Source organism: Lepidochelys olivacea, assembly GCF_965140295.1.
Source record: "Lepidochelys olivacea isolate rLepOli2 genome assembly, chromosome: 2".
NCBI lineage: Eukaryota > Metazoa > Chordata > Testudines > Cheloniidae > Lepidochelys > Lepidochelys olivacea.
Window position 1 is genome coordinate 17,858,028 of NC_140412.1, and position 14,067 is coordinate 17,872,094.

Below are 14,067 nucleotides of genomic sequence, written 5' to 3' on the forward strand. Positions count from 1 at the left end.
AGGCTCTGGGGTGGGGTTTGGGGTGCAGGAAGGGGCTCTGGGCTGGGGCAGAGGGTTGGGGTGCAGCGGGGGTGAGGGCTCCAGCTGGAGGTGGGGCCAGGGATGAGGGGATTGGGATGCAGGAGGGGATTCTGGGCTGGGGCAGGGGGTTGGGGTGCAGGGGGACGTGAGAGTTCCAGCTGGGGGTGGGGGTGCAGGAAGGGGCTCCGGGCTGGGCCAGAGGGTTGGGGGGTGAGGGCTCTGGCTGGGGGCGGGGCCAGGGATGAGGGGTGCAGGATGAGACTCTGGGCTGAGCCAAGGGGTTGGGGTGCGGGGGGAGGTGAGGGCTCTGGCTGGGGGTGGGGATGAGGGGTTTGAGGTGCAGGAGGCGGTTCCAGGCTTTGCCAGGGGGTTGGGGTGCGGGGGGGGTGAGGACTCCAGCTGGGGATATGGGCTCTAAGGTGGGACAGGGATGAGGAGTTTGGGGTCCAGGAGGGGGCTCTGGGCTGAGCCAAGGGGTTGGGGTGTGAGGTCCCAGCGGCGTTTACCGTGGCTCCGAGGAAGGCACTTCAAGGTCCCTGTGGCCTCAAGGAGCATGGGGTCTTTGTGCCCAGAGGCGCTGCCCCCCACAGCTCCCATTGGTCATGGTTCCTGGCTAACGGGAGCTGCAGAGCCAGTACTCAGGGCAGGGGCAGCACGCAGAGCCTTGCAGTCCCTGGCCGCGCCAGCACCTAGGGGCTGCAGGCACCTGGTGGCCGCTTCCAGGAGCAGTATGGAGCCAGGGCAGGTAGGGAGCCTGCCTTAGCCCTGCTGTACCGCTTACCGCACTTTGGCACTGCCAACCAGGCCATTAAACCAGAGCTGCCAGGGTTCCTTTTCAACCAGGTGTTCCAGTTGAAAACTGGTCACCTGGCAACCCTACTTGGGGTCCAAGTCCTATTTTCAGTGAAGGTCAATGGAACATGGGCCCCTACATGCCTAAGGCCAAAATTTAAAGGTTTTCAAAAATGATTAGTTATGGGAGCTCAACTTGAGGCATCTTAATGAAGACTAATTTTCAAAGGCTGGGTGCTCAACACTCTCTGAAAACCAGGCTCTTTGAATGTATCTCAAACGGGACACCCCAAAATTAACGCATCTAAAATCACTAGTCGCTTTTCAAAATCTTGGCCTAAGTTGCTCTTGAAACATAGGTCTTGGGCTCCTAGATCAGTGAGATTCATTTGAAAATTTTACCCTATGACTTTATTGTTAATAAGTTATTTTCTCTCTCTCTTGTATCTACTTTAGACTCCCCCACCCACAAAACTTTTACAGCCAGATTGTACCTATTAGGTACAAAGCAATGCTGGAGGTGGTGGGGGACTACACCGCTCCAGTCAGCATTGTTCCTTCAGTCAACAGCTGTCACTTATGGTCTCATGCTTCCCTGCCACTGTTAGCAGGACTAGTGCCGTAGAAGTGACACACAGGCCAGCAGCCAACTTGTGTTTTCCCCTCCCTCTCTCAAACATGAACAAGCACCCACCATAGTCTGGCCCTTCGGGTAAGAAGAGTATTTTAAATACATATCAATTCATTGCTGGTATCCAGCTTCTTCAGCATCTCTTATTGAGGTTAATGAAGATCACTCTGAGGCAAAGCCTGGCTGATGGCACATAAGGCTTTTGCAGACATCCAAATCATAACACAGTTTAGGCTGGTGTTGCCAGCTAAATATGGTCTATAGTGAGTGCCAGCTAAACAGTCTCAGCTAGTGTAAATTGGCATGGCTCTGCTGAGGTCAATGGAGCTATGCTGATTTATAGCAATTGGGGATCTGCCCCTTAGATTATAGCACAAGTAGGCATTTTATTATATTATACTGTGTCTTTAACTTCTGCTTGTTAGGTCAAATTTGGGGCCAAATCCTGCTCTTCTTACTCATGTGAGTTATCCCGTTGACTTCTAGATGAGCAGGATTCTAGGCTCACTGTGCACTTGTTAATAGATATTGATCTGCAGTTACATTAACTAATTATGTGCATATGAGTATTATACACCCCATTTGGAGTTTCTGAAAAGAGGTCAATACTGAGGATCTGATCCAGCAAAACTGTTCAAACATTTAAACAGTTTAAGTTTAATTGTGCAGGAAAAGCTCCCAGTACAGAGCTCTGTCATTTTGCTGCGAAGGATTAACGCAGACCCAGTCTAAAGGGCCCATCCTGTATTTTTTTTTTTTTTTGCTTTGGTTCAGGAACGGCTGGTGCTCTCCGTATTACCTCGATTTGTTGTACTAGAAATGATTAACGACATGACCAATGTGGAAGATGAGCACCTGCAGCACCAATTCCATAAGATCTATATTCACCGCTATGAGAATGTCAGGTGAGTGAAGGTGCCTGTCTTCTATTTTAACAACTCAGCTTGTACTGGATATCAGTTTCGTGGGGGTGGGGGGAGATATTTTTTGTTTTTTGTTTTTTTCTGCCCCTTGATCAATTCAATAATCAGCTATTTGAAATACCAGGAAGTTTTTTTGTTTTTCCTAAACAGATGTGTATTTCAGAGCCTTCTCTAATTTATCAGACTGGTTGGATGCCTTTGCAACAGCTGTTCAATTTGAACACTGCCCTTTTTTAGCACATGGGAGCAACACGCAGAAATGTTTATTTCTTCATTACTAAACTGCGCCACAGCTTTATTTGATCCCATCCAGGGACAGCCCCACAATGTGGGGGTCTGCAAGCTTTGCCAACAAATGGGTGGGAAGTTCAGCATGAACTTTCCTCCCTATGTTCCCTCTACTCGAGAAGAACATCTTGTTCCCTTTTGAGCTAACAAATCAGCTGAGAAACTCTGGGGCCCTGTCAAGAGTGTAGGGTTATCAAGTGATTGCCCTGAACTCATATTAACGGCCCTTCTCTGCAGCGTTCATACAATCAAGCTTCTTCGTGACCATTTTCTTCTCCTCCTACTTCTCCCTTTTCTAAGTCGCTCTATCTAGTGGACACAAAACTACAGCTCAGGGATGGTGTGGGAATAGTCCTTGCATGCACTTGCCAGCACTGGGAGTCAGTAAATAACAACCGCCTTTCATTTGCACCAGAATGGTTAGCTTTCACTCCCAAAGTGTTACAGAATCTCTTCCCCTCTTTGGGCTTGCCTCTAAGGGCAGAGAGTAAATCTATAGCATACTAGTGCCTCGCAGTAACTCTCCGTGTGGAGCCTGCTACCATGCACTAAAAGTTCCGCACTGCTCACTGACCCACTGCTGTTTCAAGGTGGAGTGGATCAGTGGTTTTCAAACTTCTTTTCTGGGGACCCAGTTGAAGAAAATTTGTTGATGCCTGTGACCCAGTGGAGCTGAGGATGAAGGGTTTGGGGTGTGGGAGGGGCTCAGGGCTGGGGCACAGGGTTGGGGTACGGGGGTGAGGGCTGAGGTGTGGGGCGGGAATGAGGGGTTCAGGGTGTGGGAGGGGACCCTGGGCTGGGGCAGGAGGAGGTGCAGGAGGGGGTCAGGGCCCCAGACTGGGGGTGCAGCTCTGGGGTGGGGCCTGGGATGAGCGGTTTGGGGTGCAGGAAGGGATTCCAGGTTTGGGGGGCTCAGGGTTGGGGCAGGGGATTGGGGCACAGGGTTGGGGCATGCACTTACCTCCAGTAGCTACCGGTCAGTGGCGTAGCCGGGGTGCACCGTGGACTGTGCTGTGCCACGGAAGCAGCCAGCAGCAGGTCTGGCTCCTAGACGGAGGTGCACAAGCGATTCCGCACGACTCTCGCCTGCAGGCACCATCCCCCCAGTTCCCATTGTCCGTCAACTCATTGTGTGGAGCCAGTGCTTGGGGCGGGGGCAGCACGTGGCCCCCCCTGCCTAGAAGCCAGACCCCACTGCTGGCCACTTCCGGGACACAGCGTGGTGTCGGAAAAGGTAAGCACTAGCCTGCCTTAGCTGGGCAGCACCGCTGACGGGACTTTTAACATCCCAGTTGGCAGTGCTGACCAGAGCAAGGCGACCCAGTAGTGGGTAGTGACCCATGGTTTGAAAAACACCGGAGTAGATCAAAGTGCACTGTGGAACTTTTAGTGTGCAGTAACAGAGTCAACAAAGCCAGTTACGCATGCTAATGTGCTATAGATTTATATTTCAGCTCACCACACACTACCTCTCTGTCTAGACAAGCCCTTTGATTCAAACATGATACCTCTGGCTTAGAACATCAAGCTTAGCCCGTAATGTCTGTCGTGAGTCTGTCCCATACCAGGAGGAAAGAGTAATCAAACTGCCATCATATAAGCATCTTCTTATTAAGGTCTATGATTCAATAGGAAAGCATTTGTCTAGATTTTAAATGAAACCCCTATATAACTTCGGAAGGGCCAGTTCAATAAACAACATGATCAACTTTTACAAAGTGTAAATTGATTTTCTGACACTCCTGTGGCCTTGGCAGCAAGCCACACATATTATTGTATTGGATGTGGCTGAAGGTACCAGGAACCTTTACAAAAGGTTTAGACAACACTAAATAAAAATTTAGTTTATTATCCCTTCTCATCCTCTGTTACAGTAACTGTTTTTGTAGATTTCAGAGTAACAGCCGTGTTAGTCTGTATTCGCAAAAAGAAAAGGAGTACTTGTGGCACCTTAGAGACTAACCAATTTATTTGAGCACAAGCTTTCGTGAGCTTCAGCTCACTTCATCACATGCATCTGATGAAGTGAGCTGGAGCTCACGAAAGCTTATGCTCAAATAAATTGATTAGTCTCTAAGGTGCCACAAGTACTCCTTTTGGTTTTGTAGAATAATTCAAATGGGGATCAGATTATTGTTACTTAGGTAATGCTGCCTCTGCCTTTTAAACACTGATAGTAAAGGGTAATTAAACACTGATAGTAAAGGTTTTGAGATGAAGAATGAAAATATTTCACCTATCTCCCACTTGAAAATGGTTATTGCTGTACAGGTGCTTTAAAACTGTTATGCCCCCCCCTTTTTTTTATGTGAGCCCTAGTAGAACCTACTAGGAAAAGTCCTGCTTTAGATTTTCAGCCTCTTAGAACCTTCATCCAATTTCTTTATTAGCTTTTGCCTCTAGGAAAGCAGCGAATTATCCTTAGCCACATTTTACCTTCTTCCTGATCATAATCTAATTTTTGCATTAGTCTGGATTTAGCATTTAGTTATTCAGCAAACATACTGAAGCTCTTCAACTGGGTTACTCTTTGCTAAATCTCAAGCTGCACCACTGATTGTTGTTTTACTATGAAGTTTCAATGAAGTCGGCTTCAAATTATTCGCAGTTCTGGGCCTAGCTGAAACACTCCGTGCTGAAGTTTACTTTCTTCCCCAAACAAATCCTTGCTTTCCTCGTCTTTGGTTTTCGTCCTCCAAAGTCTGTGCTTCTGCATGCTTAGATCGGAAATGGGAGGGAAATTCTTATTCTGCATCTAAGGCCATATCTATACATGCAACGCTGCAGTGGTACCGCTGTCCCCGTGGAGCTGCGCCGTTGCAGTGTATCTGGTGAAGAAGCTCTGTGCCAAGGGGAGAAAGCTCGCCCGTCGGCCTAATGAAACCACCTCTGCGAGCAGCAGAAGCTATGTCAGCAGGAGAACCACTGTGCACGCAAGCACTTATGTCGGTGTAACTTATGTTAATGAGGGGGTGTTTTTCCGAAATCCCGGAGTAACATAAGTTATGCCAGCATAGGTTGTAGTGTAGACATAGCCTTAGATATAGCAGACTATTTGGGCAAGTGTGTCTGTGCGTGCTTAAGCACTGTTAAAGCCTTTCCCTCCCCGCATTCTTAAATTTGAGGTGGTTGTTATTGTAGGAATAGAGGACAGGGGTCCACCCCTCTTTGCTCTCTCCATCTCTGGTTGCTAAAATGGCCCTTTGGGCTGTTGGCTGCTGAGCACATATTAGAGCAGGGCTGACAGCATTGGAGAGTCATAAAGTAGGCATAAATCTACCTATGTTCCCCCTTTTGAGTCTAGCTGTGAGCATAATTTGGCTAGACCTGAAGACCAAAGAATGAAGTGTCAAGCTCTCACTGTGCCCCCAGCAAGAAAGGTTGTGTACACAGACAAGTTCTAGTCTATATATTGAGGAACAGTGTCAGCTAGTGGCTGAAGACTGGAAGTCAAGACTTCTGGGTTTCTGTCTATCAACTTATACGGCCTTCATCATCACCATAGCATCTGAGCATCTCACGATCATTAACAGATTTTATCCTCACAACACCTCTATGGGTCACACAGGCAGTCTGTGGCTGACCCAGGAGTTGGCCCCAGGTCTCCCAAGTCCCTCTGTAGTGCTCTATCCATTAGACCATCCTCTGTACCGTCCGTTCCCAGCTCTGCCACACTGACTTGCTGCATAACCTTGGACAAGTCACTTAGGCCCCAGTGCTTGAAGGTATTTAGGTGTCTAATTCCCATTGATTTCATTAGATATTAGACACCTAACTACCTTTGAGGATCTGGGCTTTAACCCCATTGTGTCTCTGTCTCCTCAATCATAAAATGGGATAATTATGCTAAATATAAAAGTTTAGTTAGTGCTTTATAAGTGATATGAGATCCTCTGATGAAAGGACCTATAGAAACACAAAGTATGAAAATTACTATAACATTCTTTTATGTAGCAGTTTTTTAGTACTTTTCTGCTCATATTTTAGTACTTTTAATACTAGTTCTTTGTACTGCAAATAGTCTAGTGAGTAAGGCCCATAGCAAAGACAGAATAACTTTAAAATGTTCCCTCCCTGCGTCTGAGCTAATGAATTTCCCGCTCTCCTTAAATTACACCCTGGCCAGACATTGGCTATTTGCCTATCACTTTTTCACATATGCAGAGTCCATACTAATCACTATACACAGGATTACTGTTTGTATTTATCTTGCCAATTATGGCAGAAATGGATTGAAATATTAATATCCTTTCCCTTTCTTTGTTTAGCATTCTTTTTGCAGATGTTAAAGGTTTCACCAACCTCTCCACAACCTTGTCAGCACAGGAGCTGGTCCGAATGCTGAATGAACTCTTTGCCAGATTTGATCGACTAGCACATGTGAGTTAAATGCAGTTCATTTTCAAAGGGGCGTGATGTTGCATCTACAATTCCTCACCAGCTGAGATTGGACATAGCCACTAGGGATGGGTGAAGCGCCAAAGGTCTGCAGTTAGGTTTCAGTTCAGATAAGCATCCAAAAGTTCACATGCTCATCTGAACCTCATGTGTTTGCAAAACTAGGCTGAGAATCTCATGAGAGCAGGCTTTCAGAGAGTTGTCTCCTTTTGTTCCAAGATGAATACTGGAAGAGAAATCGACTGATCTGAACATTTTAAATAGCTCAAAGATTTATTTAGAGTTTGATTCTAAGAGTTGGGCAAAGGTTCAAAGATTTATTATTGTCACTGGCCTTTCTTTGCCCAGCCATCATACTCACCAAGTATTGTTACTTAGGGTCACATTTTGATTCCCTTCTTCATGTTAGACAATACCTAACGCCACATATAGTCCCATTGGAAACAATGGCGTGACTTGTGGAATTAGGTGCTACTCAACATGAGCAGACTAGAACCTGCCTTCCTAGCTCACCAATGGGAATTCTTGCAGACAAAGGTGCTGAGTGGCAGAATTGGGTCCATTATAAACTCTTTTGGGAGGGTTCTCCTATTTTCTGCTTTTCGACTGGCTTCCGGTACAGCGGCATTACTAACATTGTGGTATGTCTCAAAGTCTTTTAATAAGGTCCCTCTTTAGTTTCCTGTGCATTGTGCTTATTCAGAGGACAGGTGTGCATCTCCCCACACTGATGCGATCCTCAGCATAGGCTCTTTACTTGCACATCAAGGTCAAGAAAAGTAAGACTCTATTTCTCAATTACTGAGTGTAATTTCTGAGCCAACCTTTGTGATCTGAAAAGGAAATGTACTTTCTCAAGTGTATAATATTGCCCTGGTAATGGGCCAGAGCATTAGCATATTGCCAGTGCATTAAGATCTACTTACAATATTTGTTTTGCCAACAAACAAAAAATGCCCACTCTCTGGCTGTGCGGTGCTGATTTGTGTTGCCAAAGCAAGCTAAGTGAAAGGAGTTAAATTGGTTTTGTCTTTGATGCAGGTTAAACACTCACAACTGCTTCTTTATCACTTAGTGAAAGTAAATTGTCAGGTGGAGAAAAGGAAGCCCGGAGGGGTTAAACGACTTGCCCGATGTCACACAGGATGCAATAGCAGAACAGGGAGTAGAGTCGTTGTCTGAGATTTTCAAAATTAGATGCCTAACGTTTCAGCTTCTGGGTCCACATCTAGGCACCTAAATGGACAGCCTGATTTCCAAAGTGACCTGCACAGCTGCATAGACCTACTCTGATCTGAGCTAGGGGAGCAGAGGGGAAGAACAAGGACTGTGTGCCTAGTCGGTCCTGCCTTCTGTAACCAAGTGGGCCAGGAGAGGACAGGGAAAGGCAGGAAGAGCTGGACAGGCAAGAGGGAGAAGGTGAGCTGCACTCTGAAAACACAGGTTTTTTTCCAGATCAGGGGAGAGCCAGAATTCCTTCCTAAGGCAGCCCAGGTGCGTGCTGCCCCTTCACAGAGTGCCTAAAAGATTCTATGGGGGCAGGGGTCATCTTGGAGTTGAGGATTTGTACAGCATCTAGCACAGTGGGGTCATGGTCCATCACTAGGACTCCTAGCTGCTACAGTAATGCAAATAATAAGCTCAATCTAACCTTTAATATCAGGAATCGACTCCTAGTTATACCTCCTCAGACCAGCGTTAATAATTGCTCTCTCCATGGGGCTTAATGGCCTTCAGATATGCATAGATGATTGTTCTCCAAGAGCCACCTCTTAGCCAAGCTATAGGCAATTAGCTCCTTCAGTCTAAATCAACTCAAGAGATCCAGTATCCTTTTTGTTGCTTGTTCTCTGAATTCCCTCACACTGTCAGTTTTCTTGACAGGGGGTTGCCCAGTACTGAATTCCAGGGGCATTTGCACCAGCATTGTCAGGAGAAGGGCTGTTGCCTCCCCACTCTATAGCATGAAGTTCTGCCCACCCAACTCCAAACGAGTACTGCATTCACTTCATGTCTATTTGATAACTGACTTTACTCTATTTGGGTCCAGACTGAGCCATATATCTGCCAGTCATGATCTCATTGTAGATTAAGGGTAACCAAAGACTCCCATTAACTTCCATGGGCTTTTGGGGTAGGATTGTCCAAAAACAGCTAGGTGATGAAGAGCACAAGATCCTTTGACTTTCAATGAGATATGCCCCTAAGTCACTGGGGCACTTTTGAAAATCCCAGCCCTAAATAGGGTACAACCGCATTTCTGTCATTCATGAATTCCTGTTCCCACATGTCATAGAAAAGTGTTGCAGTGAGATGGATGCGTATTTATTACAAAATTTAATTAAAAAAAGATTCTGTAAAATATACCAGGGCAAACTCTGTTGTCAGTTATATCGATATAATTTTACTGACCTCTTTGGAGTTTGTCAGAATAGTTAACATTAATTATGTCAAAAGAAAAGGTGTACTTGTGCCACCTTAGAGACTAGCAAATGTATTTGAGCATAAGCTTTCGTGAGCTACAGCTGATGCTCAAATAAATTTGTTAGTCTCTAAGGTGCCACAAGTACGCCTTTTCTTTTTGCGGATACAGACTAACACGGCTGCTACTCTGAAACCATTAATTATATAGCTAGCCCATTAGCTCTATGAGGTTTCTCACTCCTCTTTGGACCTGTGTTGCTTAGCTATGGTACAGACTGAAGAATGAATTTAAATGTAATAGATTTTAAGGCTAGAAGGGATTGTTAGATCATCTAGTCTGACCTCCTGGATAACTCAGGCCATATAATTTATTCCAATCACCACTTTTTTTGAGCCCAATAACGTGTATTTGACTGAAGCATAACTTCCAGCAAGGCATCTAGTCTTGATTTGAAAACTTCAAGAGTGAGAATTCACCGCTTCCTATGGTAGTTTGTCTAATAATTAATCTCCCTCACAGTGATTCCTTATTTCTAATTTGAATTTGTCTGGCTTTAACAACTAGCCATTGGTTCTTGTTATGCCTTTCTTCATTAACGAGTCCTTTAGTACCCACTCTTTTTTCTTCCTGGGAAGGAACTTATACACTGTAATCAAGTCACTTCTCAGTCTTCTTCTTGATAAACTAAACACAATGAGCTGCTTAACTCTCTCACTGTAAGACTCCAGCCCTTGAATCATTTTGGTGGCTCTTCACTGCACTCTCTGCAATTTTTCATCATACTTTTTACAATGGGCGCATCAGAACTATATGCAGTAGTCCAGTATTGGTCCTACCTGTGCTGTAAACAGGAGTAAAATCATTTCCCTACTCTTATTCACTTCTCCTCTGTTTATACCTCCAAGGTTGCCTTTGTCATTTTTGCCACAGCATTGCACTGGGAGTTCATGTTCAGTTGTTTGCTCAGTATGATTGCTAGATCCTTTTCAGAAGCACTGCATTCTTTATTCCTAAATGTATGACCTTGCATTTGGCTATATTAAAATGCATTTTATCTGAATGTGTCCTGCCTATCAAGAGATCCAGATCTGTATGACTGCCCTCTCCACATCATTATACACCACTCTGCCAATCTGTGTGTCATCCATAAATTTTATCAGCAGTGATGTTATATTTACTTCCAGCTCATTGCTTAAAGTATTGGATAACATTGGGCCTGGAACTGATCCCTGCAGAACCCCACCAAAAACACCCGCATTTTATGATGATTTACCACTGACAACTATTTTGAGATCTGTTAATTAGCCAGTTCTTACTCCATTTAAGATGTGCTTTATTGATCACACCTCTATTTAAAATAGACAGCATTGTTCAAACAATTTGCAATACACTCTGTGCTCAGATTGGCTTGACAATGACTCTTCCTCAAATGAAAAGGTTTGCTACAGAAAGCTTTAGATAACTTTAAATTTTTGATATAATTTCTTAAATTTTAATTGACACCTTATACATTCATATTTACTCATTAATAATATTGTACATTTATAATACTATGTCAAATAGCAGCTTGATCTGCTGAATCTCTCTTACAAACTTATAGGCATAAAGCTGATAATATGAAAAAGGAAGTTACTTCACAGCTTAGCAAGTTTCTGGTTAGTTTAGCTAACTAACTGTGTCTGTTAGTCTGATTCCTCTATATGGAACACAGAAGCAGCATCTGCTGTTTGACATTTTTTAAAGGCTTAGGCCTGAGTTATGCCAAGGATTCTGGTCTATGTGGATGTATATGACTATTACTATTAGTAACAAATTTCATAAGCTGTACTGAATTAAGAGCAGACATCAGCCCACCATTTGTTTAGAAGAAAAATATAATAGCATGATATATTTTGCTACTTCTCTCTCCTACTCTCTCTCCAACATTTTCAAAAGATTTATGGTTATTAAAGACCCAAGTGGCAACTGGAAAGAAAGCAAACTGAACTGGCATAAACCAGAGCTGAAGAAATGAGTTCTTCAAATATCAATCTACTGGTACAGAAGCTTCATTAATATTTCTGTTTTCCTCAGGCAGAAATTCTAAGGAGGGGTGGGGGGGAAATGACTGACTGCATTTTGCAGGATGTGTATGGCTAAGAAAGTTCCAGCTTTGGTGAAGTAATAGCTATATTTGCTATTTATTTTTCTCTCCCCATCTCAGAAAAGCGATTATCTGGCCCACCAGATTAAATTGCTTGCCATATGTCTCTGTCCCTGTCATCTGTGTGGAGATGCAGTTTTAGATATAAAAAACTAAGGAGAAATGATCCGATCCTCAATTGGTGTAAATGATTGTAGTTTTGAAGGCTTCTATTACACCAGCTGGCTATCAAGTTCACTGTCATTAAGAATGAAAGATGAGCTCAAACCACAAAATTCAGATCTGGATCCAGATTTCTCTCTCACACACATACGCTGTCACACACAGACACTGTCACACAAATTCCTATGTGTTCAGATCCTGGGTTTGAGTTTGGACCCGTCCCTAATAAAAACTAAGTATGTTCCCACGGATAAGAAACATTAAAATATTATCATGAAATATCAGCATGCATAGGTTTTATGTAAGAGCAGATCTTCTAAAGGAGAAGAGCAAGTTTTATGGCCTTTGTCTCTTCCGTTTGAGATCTCATCAACTCTCCTATGCTAATCAGGGTGGTACCTGCTCCTTACTTGGATGGGAGTTCTCCATGGAAACCTCAGCTACAGGATGTGACCTTAATGAGTTAGTAAGTGGCATTCTTCCCTTTGAACCAGTGTGATGCTACTGGAGATAATATATTTCATATGCAGTGTAAAATAAAGATCCCAGGCACTTGTGGTTATTAAAGATCCCATGACACTTTTTGCAAAAGGTCTTTGGAGTCCTGGTCAAATTCCATTTTGGGTAATGACAATCAATCTTCTTTAAATTCCTTGTGTAGTTTCACCAGATACAGTATTCTTCTTCATTTCCTCATCTAACCTATCCTGTGTGTAGCATTGCAGTGTCCTACTAATCAGACGCTGTGTTCCAGCCCGTGGTGGCTGCATTTTGTTCTTTGGTGAATCCTTGTATATGTATCAGAGTAACAGCCGTGTTAATCTGTATTCGCAAAAAGAAAAGGAGGACTTGTGGCACCTTAGAGACTAACCAATTTATTTGAGCATGAGCTTTCATGAGCTACAGCTCACTTCATCGGATGAAGTGAGCTGTAGCTCATGAAAGCTCATGCTCAAATAAATTGGTTAGTCTCTAAGGTGCCACAAGTCCTCCTTTTCTTCTTGTATATGTAGTTGGTGTAGAGTATTCTGGAATCTCTGGTTGAAAGGGACTATTTAAACATCATATATACATGTAAATAAGGGAGTAAAATTCAACATCATACAGTAACATGTTAGATTAATGGTATGTCGCACAGAGAGGGAGAATTAATTGGACTGCTAAGGTACATGTCAGTGACATTTAACTAAGCATTTCATTCACCTTTCTGTAGATGTGTAATGACAATTTTAGAAAACCTTTAGTTTCCATAACTTCTCTTTGAAGTCTTGCATTCTTAAAGGTCATTCTGGAGTATTTTTTTTCTGACGGTGTCCAATACTTAATTATCCACTACTAAAGCTCATTTTTTTTCATATAGTTATAGTATTAGAGACTATAAAAAGCCTATTAGGTCAGCAAGGGACCTATATTATCCACATGATGCCCCAATCTAGCAAACGTTTAGGCACCCGCTTCACTTTATGCACATGATTAGTTCCATAAGCCTTATGCAGAAAATCAAACTCAATGAGGGCCAAAATTTTCAAAAGCGCCTACATTCCATTTTCAAAAAGAAAAGGAGGACTTGTGGCACCTTAGAGACTAACCAATTTATTTGAGCATGAGCTTTCGTGAGCTACAGCTCACTTCATCAGATTCACCTGCATCCAATGAAATGAGCTGTAGCTCACGAAAGCTTATGCTCTAATAAATTTGTTAGTCTCTAAGGTGCCACAAGTACTCCTGTTCTTTTTATGGATACAGACTAACACGGCTGCTACTCTGAAACAATTCCATTTTCAAGAATCACTTAGGAACCTAATTGTTATTGATTTTCACTGGGACATAGGCTTGTAAAGCAACTTTTGAAAATGAGATTTCAGTTCCTAAGTCACTTACATGCTTCTGAAACTGTTACCCAATCTGTTTATCACATGGACCACATAGCAGATTAAAGAGTTTGGAAACCTTTGCTCTAGCAAATATTTTGAGGGACTTTTTGTGTTCTGCACTCCAACCTCACCCGATTCCTCACTTACGGATGATGAAGTCGAGCTTGAAATACTTGTGAAAACTGAATGTTTGGTTAGTTGATAGTGAACATTTTGGGCTCCTTTGAAAAGCGGGTGGAATGATTAATTCACTGCAGCTGGAACTCTGATAAGCTGGGTTTATTTTACGAAATGCAATCAATCTTTTTATTTTATTTTTTTTCCTTGGAATTTCTGCCTGAGGAGACAAGAAATGTTAATGAAGTTTCTGTTTGTGTGTTTCAGTGGTTTGATATTTGAGCAACTCATTT

At 43.4% G+C, this 14,067-nt stretch overlaps 1 protein-coding gene across 3 annotated transcripts in view; it reads left to right on the forward strand.

Annotated features, from left to right (window-relative positions):
• Positions 1-14,067, forward strand: part of ADCY8 (adenylate cyclase 8) — a 184,593-nt gene that overhangs the window by 81,230 nt on the left and 89,296 nt on the right. For 2 of the 3 annotated variants that reach the window (XM_084621340.1, XM_084621341.1), the window contains exons 3-4: positions 2,219-2,349; positions 6,924-7,035. The exons of the other annotated variant lie outside the window; for it this stretch is intronic. In XM_084621340.1, coding sequence (XP_084477466.1) covers positions 2,219-2,349; positions 6,924-7,035 — 243 coding nt within the window. The remainder of the gene's footprint in view (positions 1-2,218; positions 2,350-6,923; positions 7,036-14,067) is intronic. 3 annotated transcript variants of the gene reach the window in all.